This window comes from Nelumbo lutea, chromosome 1 (genome assembly GCF_056320005.1).
Source record: "Nelumbo lutea isolate HS-2025 chromosome 1, American lotus-T2T, whole genome shotgun sequence".
Classification (NCBI taxonomy): domain Eukaryota; kingdom Viridiplantae; phylum Streptophyta; class Magnoliopsida; order Proteales; family Nelumbonaceae; genus Nelumbo; species Nelumbo lutea.
The window spans coordinates 171,491,775-171,509,538 of record NC_142684.1 but is presented as its reverse complement, the minus strand read 5'-3'; the positions used below and the strand labels follow the sequence as shown (position 1 = coordinate 171,509,538).

The 17,764-nt window shown below is 39.9% G+C and overlaps 3 protein-coding genes across 3 annotated transcripts; 2 read left to right on the top strand and 1 right to left on the bottom strand.

The window, feature by feature from the left end:
• Positions 1-423: 423 nt before the first annotated feature.
• Positions 424-10,793, top strand: LOC148879178 (KOW domain-containing protein). Its single transcript, XM_088960626.1, has 5 exons — positions 424-574; positions 674-769; positions 9,739-9,842; positions 9,999-10,135; positions 10,578-10,793. Exons 1-5 carry the CDS (start codon positions 515-517, stop codon positions 10,658-10,660), a joined length of 480 nt encoding a protein of 159 aa, XP_088816752.1. The 5' UTR covers positions 424-514; the 3' UTR covers positions 10,661-10,793.
• A 1,725-nt stretch (positions 10,794-12,518) lies between these two features.
• PAP85 (cupin family protein) lies at positions 12,519-14,675 on the bottom strand. The gene is made up of 6 exons (XM_088960625.1): positions 14,266-14,675; positions 13,991-14,166; positions 13,816-13,896; positions 13,416-13,700; positions 13,034-13,328; positions 12,519-12,901 (listed from the first exon to the last, which is right to left on the bottom strand). The coding sequence occupies exons 1-6, from the start codon at positions 14,627-14,629 to the stop codon at positions 12,702-12,704; spliced, it is 1,401 nt and encodes a 466-aa protein (XP_088816751.1). The 5' UTR covers positions 14,630-14,675; the 3' UTR covers positions 12,519-12,701.
• Positions 14,676-15,251: 576 nt separating this feature from the next.
• On the top strand, positions 15,252-17,764 carry LOC148879176 (vicilin Jug r 6.0101-like). Its single transcript, XM_088960624.1, has 6 exons — positions 15,252-15,928; positions 16,058-16,233; positions 16,349-16,429; positions 16,540-16,818; positions 16,917-17,250; positions 17,347-17,764. Exons 1-6 carry the CDS (start codon positions 15,331-15,333, stop codon positions 17,505-17,507), a joined length of 1,629 nt encoding a protein of 542 aa, XP_088816750.1. The 5' UTR covers positions 15,252-15,330; the 3' UTR covers positions 17,508-17,764.

Sequence of the window (17,764 nt, the reverse complement as noted above, 5' to 3'; positions counted from 1 at the left end):
ATTCAGTTTAAACAAACAGGTTTATAGAAATAGACCATTCCAATTCCAATTCTGAAGGATTTCAATTCTCATCCCGATTTCAACTCCAAACCAAACAGACCCTTAAGTTTTGACGATAAGCAAACCCTTAACCCTTTAATCTACCTCGTATCCGATTACGATCCGAATTCAATTCGAATCAGGTATTAAGACCACGGATTCGAACCATCTTCCCACACAATGCTTTTCAAGAGTTCGGATCAGCTATCACCCATTGCAACCGTAAATCGGGAACATCTCTCCATCAAGTAAAATGTTTCCAATGTGCGGCTGAAGTGGTGGTTGGGACTTGGGACAGTGTTAGCAGTGTTTCGTTGGTAGCACATCCCAACAAGCTTTCGAAACCCTAAACCCTGAAAGGAGCTACATTCCCATTTCTTCCCCGACCGGTGAGACACTAACATCGGGTAGGGTTGTTCTGCCCTCTTCACGAATAACAAAACTATTGCTCCAGGGAAGATTTGGAGCTAAAGAGATGGGCTGGAAAGCGGCACAGAAACTTATACAGAACTGGAAGATTCTTAGAGGAGACAACGTAATTGGAGACGAATTAGATGTTTTTTCTCTGTTCATTCTCTTTGGATTCTTCGTTACTTCTCGTTAATAATTTTCCCTTCTGCATCAATCCTCGCAGGTCATGATAATAAGAGGCAAGGATAGAGGAGAAACTGGCGTCATCAAACGTGTAATTCGCTCTCAGAATCGTGTCATTGTTGAGGGAAAGAATCTGGTACTTGTTTCCTCTTTCATTTTTTATTTTTTATTTTATTTTTTTTCTGGGCGATTTGTTCTCTTACGTAATTATACATATGTTTTCAATTTTAATTTTAACATAACTATCAAAATTTGGGTGTCCAATTTGTAATTCTGATATTAAGGAAATAAAAGGGTTTCATTCCACTAATAGATACAATTTGGATGGTGATCGGTGAAGTAATCAACATTTCTCATTGAAACCCTTGCTATTTACTTTAATGATTCTATGCCTAGCCTTATTTTTTTTTGTTGTTTCTCAACCAGAGATGGTCTGCTTATACTTTCTATAGAAGTGACCAAAATTGGTTTGACCCATAGTTGTCAAGGCACCCTTGGAGGCTTGCCTCCCCCAGTCGCCAAGCAGTTTTGCATATTGTGTAATAGAATACTTTTATGTTGTTATTCTTTTGAGATTATAATTATAAAATGGATATTATTAAGGAAAAATATTCATTTTTTGTGTTTATAAACTAATTTCTTTTTATTATTTTCTTATTTGTTAGGGTTTAATCAACACAAACATTGCTAACTGCTGTATTGATCCCTCAATGACTTCAACATCTGAACCAATAAGGGAAGAACTTAAAAATTTTGTCTTATCAACACATTTCTTCTTCTTCTTCTTCTTCTTCTTCTTCTTCTTCTTCTTCTTCTTCTTTTAACAAAAGTAGAGGTTCAACCCCTATATTTTTGAATTTCTTTCATTTCTTCTCATAAATATGTTGATTTTCTAGACTTAAACATGAAGTTTATAATTTTATTATGAAAATTATGGATAGTTATTAAAGAAAGTTGGTTATGGAACCTAGGGAACTACCCTATGATATGTGATTTTTACTTAAAATAATCCATCACCTAGGCGGCTAGGCGACAAGGCACCCCCCTGTCGCCTGGCCTCACCTTGGCACCTTGAAAACCATGGTTTGACCTGTGGAGCTTGGTATTGTGTTAGATCTATTGTATGACTCTATTGGGGTTGCATGATTGTTCAAGGGGAAATATGGTTTAAGGGAGAAATTTTGTTTAATTCCAGATGAGACATGAGAATATACTGATATTTACTGGATTTCATTTATTAAGATTGTTGTGTGTGTGCAGGCAAATGATGTTAAATATTGTGTTTTCTATATTTCTTTATTGCTTTTCCTTTGATGCTTTGCTTGTTCTTTGGTTCACACTGGGTCAGTGTCGTAAAGTGGTGGGCTTAATCAAGAGAAAGGTGCAGTTCCATTTGGTGTCTTGCAAACAGGATAAGATAAAAAACGGCTTGTTCTTTAGACTCCTTGGCAGGAGAAATGGGATTTACTTTTGTAGATGACCGAGAAACAAAACTAATTTTTGGAATTGTGTGAAGCATTCAAAAATGGAAAAGATTTTCTAATCATATAAACCACGATGTGAATGCTTCATTAAAGCAAAAATACATAGAAAGGAGAAAAATTTATGCTGGTTGAAGGGACTCGAGGATGTCTGGTGAAGTTTAGTAGCTGGAATGTGTGTATGTGGGGGGGGGATGCAGAGGGGAGATGCCTTGTATAAAATTTTCAGGGTTATATTCTTTAGAAGAGGTCTTAGAGATCATGAAAGCAATTTGGCAATCCCCATGGTTTCTTCTGATGTTCTTCCTTTTTCATATGATTCATGGTGATGCTTTGTATAAAATTTCCATGGTTATATTCTTTAAAAGAGATCTTAGAGATCACGAAAGCAAGTAGGCAACCCCCATGGTTTCTTCTGATGTTCTTCCTTTTTCACAATGATTCATGCTAGTCCCCTCCCTAAAACAGGGAAGTGCATTGTAGGTGGGCCCTGCACCACCTGAAATTAAAGCCTTTTGTTGGGAAGCAGTTGTTGAAATTATATAGGTAGCTATAACAACAAATTTCATAGCTCCCTCGTCCCTCGCAAAGGCATTATGAGATTAAAATTTGATGGATGTTCTGTGGGATACTAGGGCTATCAGGGAAAGGTTATAGGAGCAATGGTGGCAATAATATTAGTTCTGAAGACCAATAGAGGAAGGAAAATTGCCAAGATTATACATACTTTTCCTTGTTGAAGGGCTAAAAGTGGTGGTTTCCCTTGGTTATGGATTGAATGACATTCTCAAATTGTTATGGGCTGGATGCTACCCCATTCAGATGGCCTCTAACAGTTTGAGACACTTCACTAGAAAGAAAATACTATCTCTTGTTTAAAATGGGGTTTCTCCTTAGGTTGGTAAGTTGGGATACAGATTTAAGGAGATTCTTTTTTGTTTTTTGGATCAGCAGGGAGATTCTCAAATTGTTGAAGGTTGGATGCTATTTCCATATGGCCTTTAGTATTGGAGATACTTCATTGGGTTTGATCTTTCACTTCCAGAATTACTGACTAGAAGTGTTTATGAAGTTCCGACTTTTGAGCAGAATTTCGTCAATTTTCAAAGTTCATTTGAGTGGGTGGGTGGGTAGTGAGGTAAGATATTTGGAAATAAGTGGTCTGAATGCTTTGTGATATATATGCCTACAACTGTATAAGCTGATAGAGAATTTGAAGGGTATGCTGCCTTGATTTCTAAGTTGGAAGCAACCAGACATGAGATGGTGGAAAGAAGGCTGAGATGGGAAGTTCACTCTTAAGTCATTTTATGTTGCCATGATAAGAGGAGGCCAAAAACACTTGTGGGGATATCCAATTCCGCTTAGAGTTTAAGTTTTTTTTTTTTTTTTTTTTTTGTGGCTACTACTAATGCCTCGATGGACATGGTCCTCACATTGGATCATTAAAAATCAGGACGCTTTCATCTACCAAGCATCTGCATAATGTGTAATGATTGCCAAGAAGATGCAATACTGGTGGGATATTGCCCACCTTAGGGGTTCTTTGAGGGACCCATCCTCCTACAGAAGAAAAAGAGAGAAGGATGATTTGGAATAATTCTCTACTTATTTCCTTCATCTAGAAACCTTATATAGGTTGTTAACAACATGGTAGTTTCGTGGATAGTTGTCAAGGCGTCACCTAGGCAACTAGGTGCCCATGGCTGGGCGCTTTGCCCAAACGCCTTGACTTTTAGCAACTAGGTGCCCTTCTAGATGACTAGGCACCTGCCTAGGCGATTCTCTTAAAATTGCTTTTTTGGATATATGGGTTGACCCGCCCGATCTATATCTATCACGTGATAGTCTCAAGAATGAGATGATTCTCTTTAAAATGCTTTTTTGGGTTGACCCGACCTATATATGCCATGTGTTAGTCTTGAGAGTGAGATGGTTCTCTTAAAAAAACTTTTTTAGGGCATATGAGTTGACCCAACCCATATCCTCCATGTGACAGTCTCGAAAGCGAGATGATTCTCTTAGAAATGCCTTTTTGGGTATATGGGTTGACCAGACCCATATCTGTTATGTGATAGTCTTGAGAGTGAGATGATTCTCTTAAAAATGTTTTTATCACAGGTATACGGGTTGTCGCAACTTGTTTCTGGGTTAGTATGGGTGAGGGTGGGTAAGTGGGTCAATAAGTGTGGGTGAGCGTCAAGGTGGGTTGTGACCTAGGTGTGAACAAGAAAAACCAAAAAATGGAATTGATGACACTGAATTAATCGGTATATATACATATTTATATATATTATACATACATTTATGTATATTATAATTATTTTATATTATCTATATTATTTTATTATTTATAATATAATATTTTATATGAATTTATAATTTTTACTATATATTTATATATTTATTACAATACATATTATAAAGTCAAAAAATTTGAAAAATCGACGAATCAAATCGATCAACTGGTTAACCGATCAAGTTTGGTTCGGTTTCAGTTACCAATTTTCCAAAAACCAATGCTATGGGCTTGGTTTGGAATTTAGGCCCACATTTCGATTAACCGAACCATGAGCATTCCTATTGTGACCCATTTAACAAGATGATGGGTCATGGTGGGCTGGTGGGTCAGTATGGGTTGGTTGGTATTCAATCCTTACCCAACCAACCCAACCCAACCATTTGTCACCCCTACGGTCCACTTCTCCCTCCTCCAGAACCCGTAAATACAATTGTGGCTTCTTATAGTAGTGACCAGGGCCAAATTTCTCATCACATTCGTAACAAAGCCCAAGTTGTTGATGTGCTTGCATTTCCTACCCCTGGTCTAATTTTTGAAAAAAAAAACTAAGAAAAAAGGGTGTCTCAAGGGTTAAAAGTACCAATACACCTACACCGTATCGGGGTGTATCGAAACTTTGAACCTTGCTTCTACCCGAATCTCCTCATTAGGTTTCCATATGAAACTCCCCATCAAGGCCTTCTCTGGCCACCCGTAAACTTGGGAGGCCAATTTCTTTAAGTCATTCTAATACTTGCACATGTATCCAACCTGGCGGAGCTTGGCCAAGGTTTTATCAAAATCTTCAAACCCCAAAGGACCAAATCTAGCGCACAATGCCTCGGTGAAATCAAGCCAAGTCAGCTGGGGATTGGACTGGCAGTACCATTGGTACCAACGTATAGCCTTGCCCTCAAGATGCATGGGGGCTACCTGGACTCTTTGGTGGGCTGGAATTGTTAGACAGTGTATTTCCTTAGCTCCAATCAGAATGATGTACATTATGACATTTAATGTAAATGAATAACAATAGGGAATTCGTGGTTGGAAAGGATAGTTGACAGAGAAGTAACAATAGGGAAATCCCTTGGTCTTTTCTTTTAGGGAGGAGAAGGCTTTGCCAAGATTGCTTTTGAACAGTTTGAAAGAAGAAAACTAGAGGACAAATCTAAAAACGAGAGGAAAGCAAGAAGGAGAAAATCTGGAAGGAAGAAAGAATAGGAGAAGACTAGGTTGTTTTTGAAGAATGAGAACTGGTTAGAGGGGAGTAATCTAATAGAAGGGGCGGGGAAAGATGAAGCTGTTAAGTTGGAATGTCAGGGGATTGAGGGAGAAAAAGAGGAGGGCTTTGGTTCACAACCTAGTCAGAAAGCAAAAACCAGATGTAGTCCTTTTACAGGAAACAAAGTTGGAGACCTTTGATATAAATATGATGCACAATTTGTGGGGGACGGATGGGGGAGAGTGGGTGGAAATGAAAGCATGGGGTTGTCGGGAGGCTTAGTCATTCTCTGGGATCCAGGGACTTTCAAAAAAATTGGGGAGTGGGCCGGGAGATATTCGCTATCAGTTTGCTTATAGGAGATGAATGGAGAGTGGACTTGGGGACTGACAAATGTGTACAGGCCGAATGCGGAAGGAGAAAGAGCGGAGTTCTGGAAAGAATTGAGTAGGGTGAAGCAGAGATGGGGGGACTGGACAGGCTAGAGGTGTTGGAGAAGGCAGGAGGAGTTGGGGAATGAGGAAGGAAGGAAAAAAGAGGTGTTGGAGAAGATTGCAAGACTGGACAGGCTAGAGGAGGAGAGGGAGATATTTCCTAGAGGTTAAATTGGAAAAAGAAGGGTTGGAAAGGGAGCTAGAGAGGTTGCTGTTAAGAGAAGAGGTGAGTTGGAGGCAGAAATCAAGGATTCTATGGTTGAAAGAGGGTGATAAAAATACTGCCTTCTTTCATGCCTTTGCATGTGGAAGGAAGAGAAGAAATCTGATTTCAAGAATTCAGGTAGGGGAGGAGGAGGCTAAAGACTGGGAAAGTATCCAAAGGCTAGTGATGGAGTTCTGTAGAAAGTTGTATTCAGGGGGACAATGGTGCTGGATAACTTTGGGGGAAGTAGAATTAAGAAAGTTGAGTGAAAGGGCAGCTGGGTGGTTGGAGAGGGAGATTGAAGTAGGAGAAGTTAGGGAAGCCTTAAAGAGGATTAATGGAGACAAAGCTCCGGGGCCTGATGGATTTAACTTCAACTTCTTTAAACAGTGCTGGCACTTCTTAGAGAATGATATTATGCAGATGATAAATGAGTTTTGTGAGAGTAAAACAGTGGACAAGAGAGCAAATGCAGCTTTTATTTCACTAATAAAAAAAAAAACAGATGGGGGCTACAGACATAAAGGACTTCAGGCCATTAAGTTTATTATGCAGCCCTTATAAGCTTTTGGCAAAAGTTCTATCAATGAGACTAAAGAAAGTACTTCATGAAGTAGTGGGGGCGACACAGATGGCTTTTGTGGAGGGAAGACAAATCCTAGACAGGGTGATGGTGGCAAGTGAATGTATAGACTCGAGACTTAGAAGTGGAAGACCTGGATTAGTGTGCAAACTTGACATAGAGAAAGCATATGATCACGTGGAATGGGGATTTTTGGAGGAGATTAAAAGGTTAATGGGGTTTGGAGAAAAATGGAGGGGCTGGATGTATGGCTGCATTTCTTCAGTCTCTCTCTCATGATCCTTAACAGGGACTCCTCAGATTTCTTTCAAATTTCTAGGGGGCAGAGACAAGGAGACCCCCTGTTTCCTTTATTGTTTGTTTAGTGATGCAGACTTTAAATCTGTTAATGAAGAGGGGTGTCCAGGGAGGTTGGTTAGGAGGCTTCAATGTAGGAGCCAAGGGTCCTTGCATCTCATACACTCATCTTTCTAGATGCTGTGGAAGATCAAGTCTTGAATCTAAGGGCAGTGTTAGAAAAACTTTGGGATGCTAACAGGTATGAAGGCCAACTTGGAGAAGAGTGTTTTGGTTGCTGTTGGTGACATCAGTCAAGAAGAGTTGTCAAGTTTTGCGGCAGTCCTTGGGTGCAGAACTGGGGAACTTCCTTTCTCGTACTTAGGACTCCCAGTTGGAGCTAAGTTTGGATCTGTAAGTACTCGGAAATCTCTCATAGAGAGAGTGGAAATGAGGTTGAAAAATTGGAAGGCAATGTCTCTCTCTTTGGGGGGCAGAATTACCCTAATAAGTAGTGTGCTTCAAAGCCTACCTATCTATTACCTACCACTGCTGAAAATACCAACCTTGATTGCTGATAAGATAGAAAAGATTCAACAGGATTTCCTTTGGGAAGGGGCAAAAGGTTGAAGAAAGATTCACCTAGTAAGGTGGGAGAAAGTTTGTAGGCCGAAAGCTTTAGGAGTTTGGGTTTAAGAAGAATAAAATTACTCAACAAAGCTCTTTTGGGTAAATAGTTATGGAGGTTTGGGTTGGATAAGGGAAGGGACTCATTATGGAGAAGAGTGGTGGCAGGAAAGTATGGAGTGGTGAGATTTGGATGGGAAACAAGGGAGGCTTCTAACTCATATGGGGTAGGAATGCGGAAGGGCATAATGAGCTTTAACTAGGACTTTAGAGGTCTGGTTAGCTTCAATGTAAGAGTTGGGTCTAGAGTAAGATTTTGGGAGGATGATTAGAGTGGGGTTGGGAAATTTTGTGATATTTGCCCAAGGCTGTACAGACTGACTGAACATCAGGTCTCTGTGGCCCAATGCTATGAAGTGGTGATAAGGTGGTTTGGAGTCCTAAGTTTAGAAGACCCCTGCGCGGCCAAGAACTGGAGGAATGCGTTCTGCTGCTGGATAGGCTGGAGCAGATTCAGATTTCCACTGCTTGTGAAGATGGGCTGTGGTGGAAAGAGAGCAGGGATGGAAGATTTATGGTGAGATCTTTCTATTTGAAACTCATCAAGGATAGTGTAACTAATGATCAGGTGCATGGAATTTGGGGCAACCCAATTCCTCCAAGAATTGAAGCCTTTGCATGGCTGGCTGCAATGTATTGCATTCTCACAATAGATCATCTGAAAAGTAGGGGGTTTTGCTTGGCGAGTTACTGCTATATGTGCAAATCAAATGAGGAAACTGTACACCACTAACTCTTCTCTTGTCACTTAGCAAACTGTATCTGGAGTTACTACTGTTCCCTCTTTGGGATGCCTATCTTCCATCCATCTTCTTCAGCTGAGATCTTCTCTTCTTGGCCAAAGTATAGAGGAAGTCTGAGAGCTAAGATTGTCTGGAGCTGTATCCCCTTTGCAGTTTGTTGGTCTTTGTGGGGGGAAAGAAACGGGAGGTTGTTTGAAGGAAAGGAAAGGACTGAAGAGGTCGTGGCTTCAGTTGGCAAACTAGTCACAAGCTGGGTCATCACTCTACCAGAATTTGAACAAATCAGATTTTCAGATTTTGCTGATAACTTTTGGGAATTGTTAGAGGTTCAAAATTGTAATGTGAATCAGTTGGTCTAAACTGAAGTTGGAGGTTTGCTTTCTTTGTAAGGGGTGTCACCTAGACACCTGATCAGTTTTCTTGTTTTTGTTTTAATAAAATTTTACTTATTCTTAAAAAAATGCATTATTTTATATTTAATTATATTTTAATTCAGTTTTTATTTTTATTTATAAACATGTTTAAACATTGCGATTTGCGGCTGGAAAGGTTTTTTTTTTGGTGAAAATAGCAGGGAAACATGCCATACTTGGGATGCATAGATCTTGAAAAGTTACCCAAAATCAAAGAGATCACCCCAATCAGACATTGAGTGCAAAGTTATGGCCTATGGAAGTTTACATACACATTTAATGTGCAACCCATGACCCGATCATCAGATCAAACAGTCCAACTGCCCAGGTATATGCCAATTAACCGTGGTGAGATTTCTTTGTTGCTTGTTGGAATTGGATCTTCTAATTCTTCTTTTTGGGTGCGTTAATAAGGTGACGTCATATTCAATAAGCAGGATCCAGAGTCACCACGGTGAAGAATCTATACAATTAACATTTTTTAACAGTAAATGAACTGTGTACAAGCCAAAGGCCAGAAAGAGCATATAAAGGAAGAATAAAAGCATTTCAGTCAACCAATAATTTCTCTGAATTTCCCATGATTTCTTGATCTTCCAATCATTCTTTTTTATGCCAACTAATCTGCTGATACTCATGAACAGAGAGATCTAGGTCCCTCTCCATTGTGGACATATTATACTTGGCACAGGGGTTGGCTTGTTATTTCTTCACAATCTTCCACTTATATTCTTTCCCGTTGAATGATGTATTGTGCAATAAAATTACTTGTCTTTACAGGTGAAGAAACACATCAAGCAAGGGCAAGGTCATGAAGGTGGAATTTTCACAGTGGAAGCTCCTCTTCATGTCTCAAATGTTCAAGTTCTTGATCCAGTCACAGGGTACATATGATAAGAATTTGATATTAACAGTAGTTCTGCTTCAAAATGCTTATATATCAAAATGTGATCTTATTTTGCATGATTTTTGTTCCAAGAGAAATCTTGTTGAATTTTCCCTCTTTTTCCCCTTCTGTTTCTTTGTGTTTTGAAATGTAGGAAACCTTGCAAGATTGGAGTAAGATATTTAGAGGATGGTACCAAAGTAAGAATTTCAAGAGGTCTAGGAGCATCAAGTTCCATAATTCCTCGTCCAGAGATTCTAAAAATCAGAACTACACCAAGACCTACTGTAGGTATTTGTCTTGCACCCCTGTTTCTGCTGCATTGTTTTAGGTGGAATTCTTGTCTTGAATTTAATAATGTTTCTGTTTGACAACCATTTGGAAGTTTTGTTGCTTTCTCAAAGGCTTTGTAACTGAAGTATTTAACTATACAATAAAAAATCACTAGTTTTTAAATCTGCACTCTTTTTTTATATGACGTGGTAGCTAGTTAGTGAGAGATGAATCATATTTTAGACTATCGTCTGATTTGTGGTTGATCCTGGACTTCCAGTTATTGGTGTTCTTTTTTGTTTGTCAAGAAAATTTTGGGGGGGGATTGTCTAAGTTGTTTTTATTCTTCTTCTGTTTTGTCATCTAGATAAAAGTTCCCCTGTATTAACTTGATATAGAACTTTTACTGTGACTATTTTTCTACCTTTTGGACGAAATTTTAATTATTTGTTTTTGGCAGCTGGTCCAAAGGATACACCAATGGAGCTCGTTTTGGAGAAAACATATGATGCTAAAACTGGGAAGGGCATGCCTGATCTTTAGTTTATTGTGTTTTATGTTGAAGGTTAGATCATATATACATTGGCCGATGAAAACGAGACTTTTTCTCGAAGCGATCTTAGTCGAGTTTCTTTGATCAAAATAAGATCTTTCTCTCCATGGTTTTCAATGGTTATATTTGATCTCTCTCTCTCTCTCTCTCTCTCTCTCTCTCTCTCTCTCCTTTTCTCTGAAGTCTGAACTCGAGGTTTGGACTGGTACAGGCTACAGCATATTGTGGACGGTGCTGCCGTCTGGAGCAAGAGATTTTTAACATACTGGAATCTGATCTCCATTGGGATCTATCTCTAACCATGCGCAACCACTGTGAAGAATAATAAATATGGTTGATAGTGCCAATGCTGTATTCATCCATGATCCATTTCCAAGGTTGATCTGGAAACTGGAATACTTTGCGAGTAAGTGCCGTCTCACAAGTATGGAATTGTATTGGGGCGGATATGGTTCACCCTGGGGCAGGACAACTCAACGTGGGATTGGTGCAATAGAGGTATCAATTGGACTTGAGTTCACTTACAAATGGACTCGAGACCCAATCCAGTCCAAATATAATGTAAATCTAATGCGAGTCCGCTTACAAATGGACTGGACGCAATCCATGTCTAAATCCAATATAAATCTAATCCATTAAAATGCAAATGGATTAGATTGGATCCAATCCAAACGGAATGAAATATACAAATTTATATAAAAAATAGAATATATAAAAAATTATAAAAATATATTAAAATGAAGAAAATTTGAAAATTACCAAAATTTACCTCTTGGCATTGAAAATGCACTTTTGTAACAGTATTTTAATAAAAATACTTTTGTATAATGCTTTTGTATAAATACTTTTTTAAAAGTATTTCCGTAAAAAGTGTTTTTATAAAAGTATTTTCATGAAAATATTTTCATAGAAGTGTTTTCGTAAAATTGATTCCATTATAAAAGTAGTTTTATAGAAATATATTTTCATAGAAGTGTTTTCATATAAAAGTATTTTTATAGAAATACTTTTATAAAAATGTCTTTATAAAATAAAACCATTTCTTTATCGTGGTTAAAGAAATGAATACTCCTCCCATTATTTTGGAGAAAGCTCTCTTTATGGAAATGAAAAATTATTTTATGGGCTCTGAGTCTGATGCAAATGCCCAAATTCAATGGAAGTGTCGGGTTTCACTACTATTATCAACCTTGCTGAAGTTAGTGAGGCCCATCTTCTGGCTCTCAATTATAGAAGTCATCAACCGTCTTAGGAATAGTAAGCAAATTAAGCTGCTGATTGATTGTCTCATACTCCTTGTTCTTGAACTATTATTGATAAAATTTGTCCCATACCTGAGAAAAATAAATTTACTTAAATAAATCAAAATTTTAAAATATATATAATTTTTTAAATATAATATAAATGATATAATAATCCTGACCTCATGGAAGTCCGTCTCCACCGAAACAATCATTATCCCAAATCCCCGTCGGAAATAAAGAAAATTGCCATCCCTATTACCAACTACCTTGCTAGCGTTATACGGTGACAAAGCCTATACTCCACAAAAAACAGTAGTTATTGGCTCTGATGTGCTCTGGTTCTTAACTTTGATCTATGGATTACAAACTAAACAAAATGGATATGAAAATTTTCTTAGCTTTTACACTATTGTTGTCATGTTTTTATGCGGTTCAGGAATTGTCATTTAACCCACATTGACCATCTCACCTGATGGCCAAACTATAAACTATTAACTTTTTTGTTTTTTTTCTCGTCAGACGATCTCTTCACAAATAATGAAACAACTTAGATGGTTGCTGCCAATTATTACTCGCATTTCCAACTATCCATTGCCATGGATCATTAACTATCAAAAAGAGCCTTCATTTCATTATTATTTTATACATAGATGGTGAGCAAAACTAAGAAAACAGAACTCTCATTTGTTTTCTTTCTACAAAAGTTCACAGTTGATGTTTACTCACTCTCGCCAGACTCTAGTACGTAGAAAATAGTAATAGCAGTAGTAGTAATAGGTGTATTTATCTAAAAACCGGCAGAATCCAAGACGGAGAACAGTCGTCCGCCATTATCGTGTTTGTGGCGCTGCTTCTGCTTCTGGGGACCAGGAACAAAGAACGACTCCTCCTGATTGTTGAGTATTTCATCCACTTCCTCTTCTGACATGTCGAAAGCCAGCTCCTTTGCCTCCTTGTCCATCTGCTTCATCACGTTGTGTTCTTTACCTGTTTCTCAGTCATCGCCCAGGCGAAAGTAAGCACGCACATTAGACATTACATATATAAATGCTTAATTTGCTTGCTTTAATTTTCTGCATTAAATTAAAAGCATAATTATTAATTAACAACGTAACTCACCAGCGACGAAGTTCCTCTTGTTATTCTGGGCGTTTATCCCGAATACAATTATCTGCAAATTCTCTTTTTCGGAAGCAACGACGGTGAACACATGCCCCAGTGGAATTATGAAACCTGTATTTGGAGACACAGGTGAACTAGCCTTCTCATGCTGTACCCCATCACCTTCTCCTTCTCTTCCTTTCTGGCTCTGACTGGAGATGTGTGGGCACGCCATCTCCCACCATCCATTCCCTTTCACTACAAAAGCTATCCTGGTCGACCTCGTGTTGTACAAGGGTGCTAGCATTGCTCCCTGCACACAATTATATATAGCTTAATTAATTTATTCTTCAAACAAATTAATTAAGAAGAATATCGCAATTGTACACAAATTAATAACCTGGCTGATGTTGCTAAATATGACGGAGACGTCGAGGTCTTTGAGCTGCTGGTAGTCGTTAGGTTGGGCCTCGTAGATTTGTCCATAGCTGTTAGAATAGATGGGGCGTTTCTTAAACAGGTTGAACGGGCCCCTCGTCTCACTTTTGTGTATGCTCCACCGACGGCCACCCTCTGATGATGAAGAAGCCTGCTCGCTCATAGCCTTAATCTGTTCCTTTGATGCCTCCCTCATCACTCCCTTCCTTTTCTCTTCCAACATCCTCTTTAGTTTGTCTTTTGGAGTCTGCATTAATTAATTGCCAGTTGTAATTAATGCGCTAGATCAGATGAGAGACCAACAAGATTTACGACTCTACTACACACAAGACTTGGAATAGAATATAAGAGAAGAGACGAACATTTAGAGCGGCTTCCAAGATTTCATTACTAAATGCAGTGTAGAATGATTCCCCATCTTCGCTGCTGGCGCTGAAGAATTCCTGATCAACACCAGTTTCTTCTATTAGTTTGTTAAGAATAGAATCTTCATTATTCATGACCGGGTCTATTAATGAAACACAAAGATTGATCTACCGAGACGTAGCCGGGAGTTGAGATGGTCCTGAAGAGTGTGACTATCTGAAGGTTTTCGTTGTCGTCTCTGTTCATCAAGTAGACCATCGTTCCAGCAGGAATCCTAGCTACATCTCCACACTCAAGATTATAGGATTCCCTGTTATCATTGTGCACCAAATTGATCGTTGCCTTTCCTGAAAGTCAACCTTTTAGTGTTAAATGTATCGGATGGAGCATCTGAAAAGCTGGAAGCCTGCAAGAGAACTAAGATGGAGATGGTAAATTAAAGTTACCCTTAACAACGACGACAACAGCATCTGCATCCCAGTGGTGGGGGATCAGGAAAGTGTTAGGTTCGACCTTCAGGATGGCCAAGCGGTAGTTATCTAAACCACTCAGAAGATCTGACCTGCTAGAGAACCTCTCGAGAATCTTAAGGTGGCCTTTTTCGGACTTGAACCGGGAGTTGAATCTCTGTTCATCGAAGAAGTAGGGGTTACTCTTATGTCGCTCCTCCTGCTGCTGCTCCTCTCCGCTGCCTTCTTTTTGCTTGTTATCTCTTTGCAGTTTCAGTGGATAAGCCGGTGACAATGCTGCCGACAAAAGGAAGAAAAAGAGGAGGAAGAAAGACAAAGGAAGCTTAGCTTTGATCGCCATGACTGAAAGAGAGAAAGCTGGTTTTGGTGGATGGATAAAAGAGGTGAGATGCGATGACGTATTTATAGATGCAAGTTTAACATGCATGCAACACGCGTCAAATTGACGTGTCCAGATGGTTTGGCAATTCTTACGATGGTTTGGTTGGGGTTGGGGAATGATCAAATTAATTTATTTAGTTTTTTATCAGAGCTATTAAACCTCTGTAGTCTGCATTCCTCAATCCTCCCTTGTCAAAACCATAATTAATTATTGGACAAAAAGGATGTCATTAAAACGCATATCAACAATAACTGGTGTAAATAGCCACGTGCCAAACCTTAGAGGATGTATAGTCTAGTCGCGCCCTAATACACTCTTCCAAGTGTTAATGCCCCTAAGATAAGTCCAAACCTGCTGCCTTCACCCATGTAAATAGCCACTTCCAGTTCAGCACTTCACACCTTGGCCGACGCGTGCACGAACATCCTGAACCCATTCGACACGATGCACAGATTCCTTCTGAGTTGATGCTCTGTCTGATCGGACGCCGCGATCCCACCTTGGCCCGTTGGTGGACACGCGGCTGTACACACGTCCACCTGCATGGAGACGCTGCCTGATCTCCGAGCTTTCTTGCTCGCTGTTCTCTATAAATTCCAGACGTTCTTCATCTCTTTCAGCCATATGAGTGTTCTCATCTTCAGTAAAATTAAAGGAAAATGGTGATCAAAGCAAAGCTGTCATTACTTCTCTTTTTGGTCTCTTTCCACCTTCTGCTTTCAGCCTTATCTCTCGCGGGCGAGGTAGAGGACCCAGAACTCCAACAATGTCAGCACCAGTGCCAACATCAAGAGCACTTCGACGAGGACAAGAAGCAATATTGTAAGGAAAAGTGTGAAAAGTATATCATTGAGAAACATTACCAGCAATGCCAGCAGTTGTGCGATCAGGGGAGAGGTGAACAAGAGAAACAACTATGCCGGCAAGGGTGTGAACAACGACACAGACAACAACAAAAAGAGCAAGATGAAAGACAGCGCGAACATTGTGCAGGTGGAAGCAGAACTGACAAGTCAAAAAGTAAAGGCAGCCAAGAGGAACAAGAAGGGAACAACCCTTACTTGTTCGACGAAAAGTGCTTTAAGACTCGCTTCCAAACTGAAGAAGGCAACATTAAGGTTCTGGAGAGGTTCTCCGAGAGGTTGGAGTTTCTGCGCGGTATCGAGAGTTACCGATTGGCCATCATCAAGGCTAGCCCTAACACCTTTGTAACACCTTGCCATGAGGACGCCGATGTCGTCTTCTTCGTTACCTCGGGTACGTTTAATTTGCTTGTTCTGTTCCTCCGTCCTTCCAGTTAATTAATTCGTTCTTTTGAGTGTTTCCGTTGTAATAATATTCTCAATACTATGAATTTTATGTTCGACCGTTCATTTTTGAACGTAGGACGAGGTGTCATCACCCTCGTGCGGAATGACAACAGAGAGTCCTTCAAGATTCAAAAGGGTGATGTGATGATGATTCCGGCAGGAACCGTAGTCTACTTCATCAACAACGACAACCATGAGAAGCTCTTTATCGCAAAGCTTCTTCTACCCATCTCCACTCCCGGCCATTTTGAGGTACATGTTCTGGATGCCTTAACGTTAACGGTCTGTATTAAGCGTACTTAATTTAATGCTATATACACTAAAGTAAGGGAGCTAAGTAATCTTCGATTGTAAACACTTTTGATAGGCATTCTTCGGCCCAGGAGGCGAAAATCCTGAATCGTTTTACAGGGCCTTCAGCACTGAGGTCCTCGAAGCCGCTCTCAATGTATGATTATTCCATGCCCAAAACTTCCCTGTTATTTCCCTCGATCGATTGAGGTTCGTTAATTTCTGTGTAAACTAGACTTTTCTATTAATTAAAAAATAAATAAACAGGTTCGGAAGGATAACTTGAAGAGGCTGCTCGGGCGGCAAGACAAGGGTGTCATCATCAAAGCCTCCGACGAACAGATCAAATCCCTGAGCCAACACGCTTCGTCCAGAAGTGGACAGTTCTGGCCATTCGACAAACGCGACTCAAAGGGTCCCTTCAACCTCTTTAACAAACGTCCCTCCCAATCTAACAACTACGGACAATTCTACGAAGTTAAGCCCAGTGAGTTCAAACAGCTCCAAGGTCTCGACATTGCTGTCTCCTTCCTAAACATCTCTAGTGTAAGTGATCTCTTCTTTGATTTCGCTTCGGGAACTGGATTGAAATACAATCGCTTAGCTTCTTCACGCCCTTACGTGTACGTAGTGAATTCGTTCAGGGTGCGATGAGTGGTCCGTACTACAATTCCAGAGCAACCAAGGTGGCTGTGGTAATTGAAGGCAATGGGTACTACGAAATGGCGTGTCCTCACTCATCGTCTTCTTCGAGCGGGCGACACGGCGGATCAGAGGGTGGTAGCAGCTCAAGGTTTCATCACCACCAAGGTCAAGGTGGCGTCCGTTATCGGAAAATGAGCGGATTTCTAGCCCCTGAATCGGTGTTCCTAGTCCCGGCAGGCCACCCTGTTGTGACCGTTGCTTCCAGTGGTCAGAATCTGCAAATTGTTTGTTTTGAGATAAAGGGCGAGAAGAACGAGAAGTACATGCTTGCAGGTAGTTCAGTAAAAAGCTCTGAAATAGGAAATCAGACTAGTCGCGGCACCTGCTCCCTACCGTCCTAACTGTTTGTTTTCTGGTCTGGTGTTTCAGGGGAAAATAACATAATCAAGTATTTGGAAAAAGAAGCTAAGGAGTTATCCTATAATATACCAGCAAAGGAGGTGGATGAAATCTTAAACAAACAGAGCGAGTCTTTGTTCTTTCCAGGGCCTGAACGACGCCAGGGATGGGGTGGTCGTGCAGATGAATGAGAAGCCAAGCTATCGGCACTCGAGGAGAGAAGGCACCCAAAGACGAGGAGAGAAACAAATTTTGGTGTACGTCTTCAATGGGATAATGTAGTTCAATAATCTTTTTGTTTAAAGAAAGACCAAAATGTAAAGGATGTAGAAAAGGCATATAGTAATCTACTAGCCAGCTAGCACTGTGAAGCGAAAAAAGAACTATCTACTACATGTATATGATGAGTATATCTCTCCTGCTTCTAAATAAACACTTGTTTGATCAA

Bases quoted from the DNA above. Each gene is read 5' to 3' on its own strand.
- PAP85 (XM_088960625.1), bottom strand. From the start codon at position 14,629: ATGGCGATCAAAGCTAAGCTTCCTTTGTCTTTCTTCCTCCTCTTTTTC. The intron at 13,701-13,815 runs GTTCGTCTCTTC...TAATTAATGCAG, and splicing joins TCTTGGAAGCCGCTCTAAAT to ACTCCAAAAGACAAACTAAA. The intron at 13,329-13,415 runs GTTATTAATTTG...AATTGTGTGCAG, and splicing joins TATTTAGCAACATCAGCCAG to GGAGCAATGCTAGCACCCTT.
- LOC148879178 (XM_088960626.1), top strand. From the start codon at position 515: ATGGGCTGGAAAGCGGCACAGAAACTTATACAGAACTGGAAGATTCTT. The intron at 9,843-9,998 runs GTACATATGATA...TTTGAAATGTAG, and splicing joins GTTCTTGATCCAGTCACAGG to GAAACCTTGCAAGATTGGAG. The intron at 10,136-10,577 runs GTATTTGTCTTG...TGTTTTTGGCAG, and splicing joins TACACCAAGACCTACTGTAG to CTGGTCCAAAGGATACACCA.
- LOC148879176 (XM_088960624.1), top strand. From the start codon at position 15,331: ATGGTGATCAAAGCAAAGCTGTCATTACTTCTCTTTTTGGTCTCTTTC. The intron at 16,430-16,539 runs GTATGATTATTC...ATAAATAAACAG, and splicing joins TCCTCGAAGCCGCTCTCAAT to GTTCGGAAGGATAACTTGAA. The intron at 17,251-17,346 runs GTAGTTCAGTAA...CTGGTGTTTCAG, and splicing joins CGAGAAGTACATGCTTGCAG to GGGAAAATAACATAATCAAG.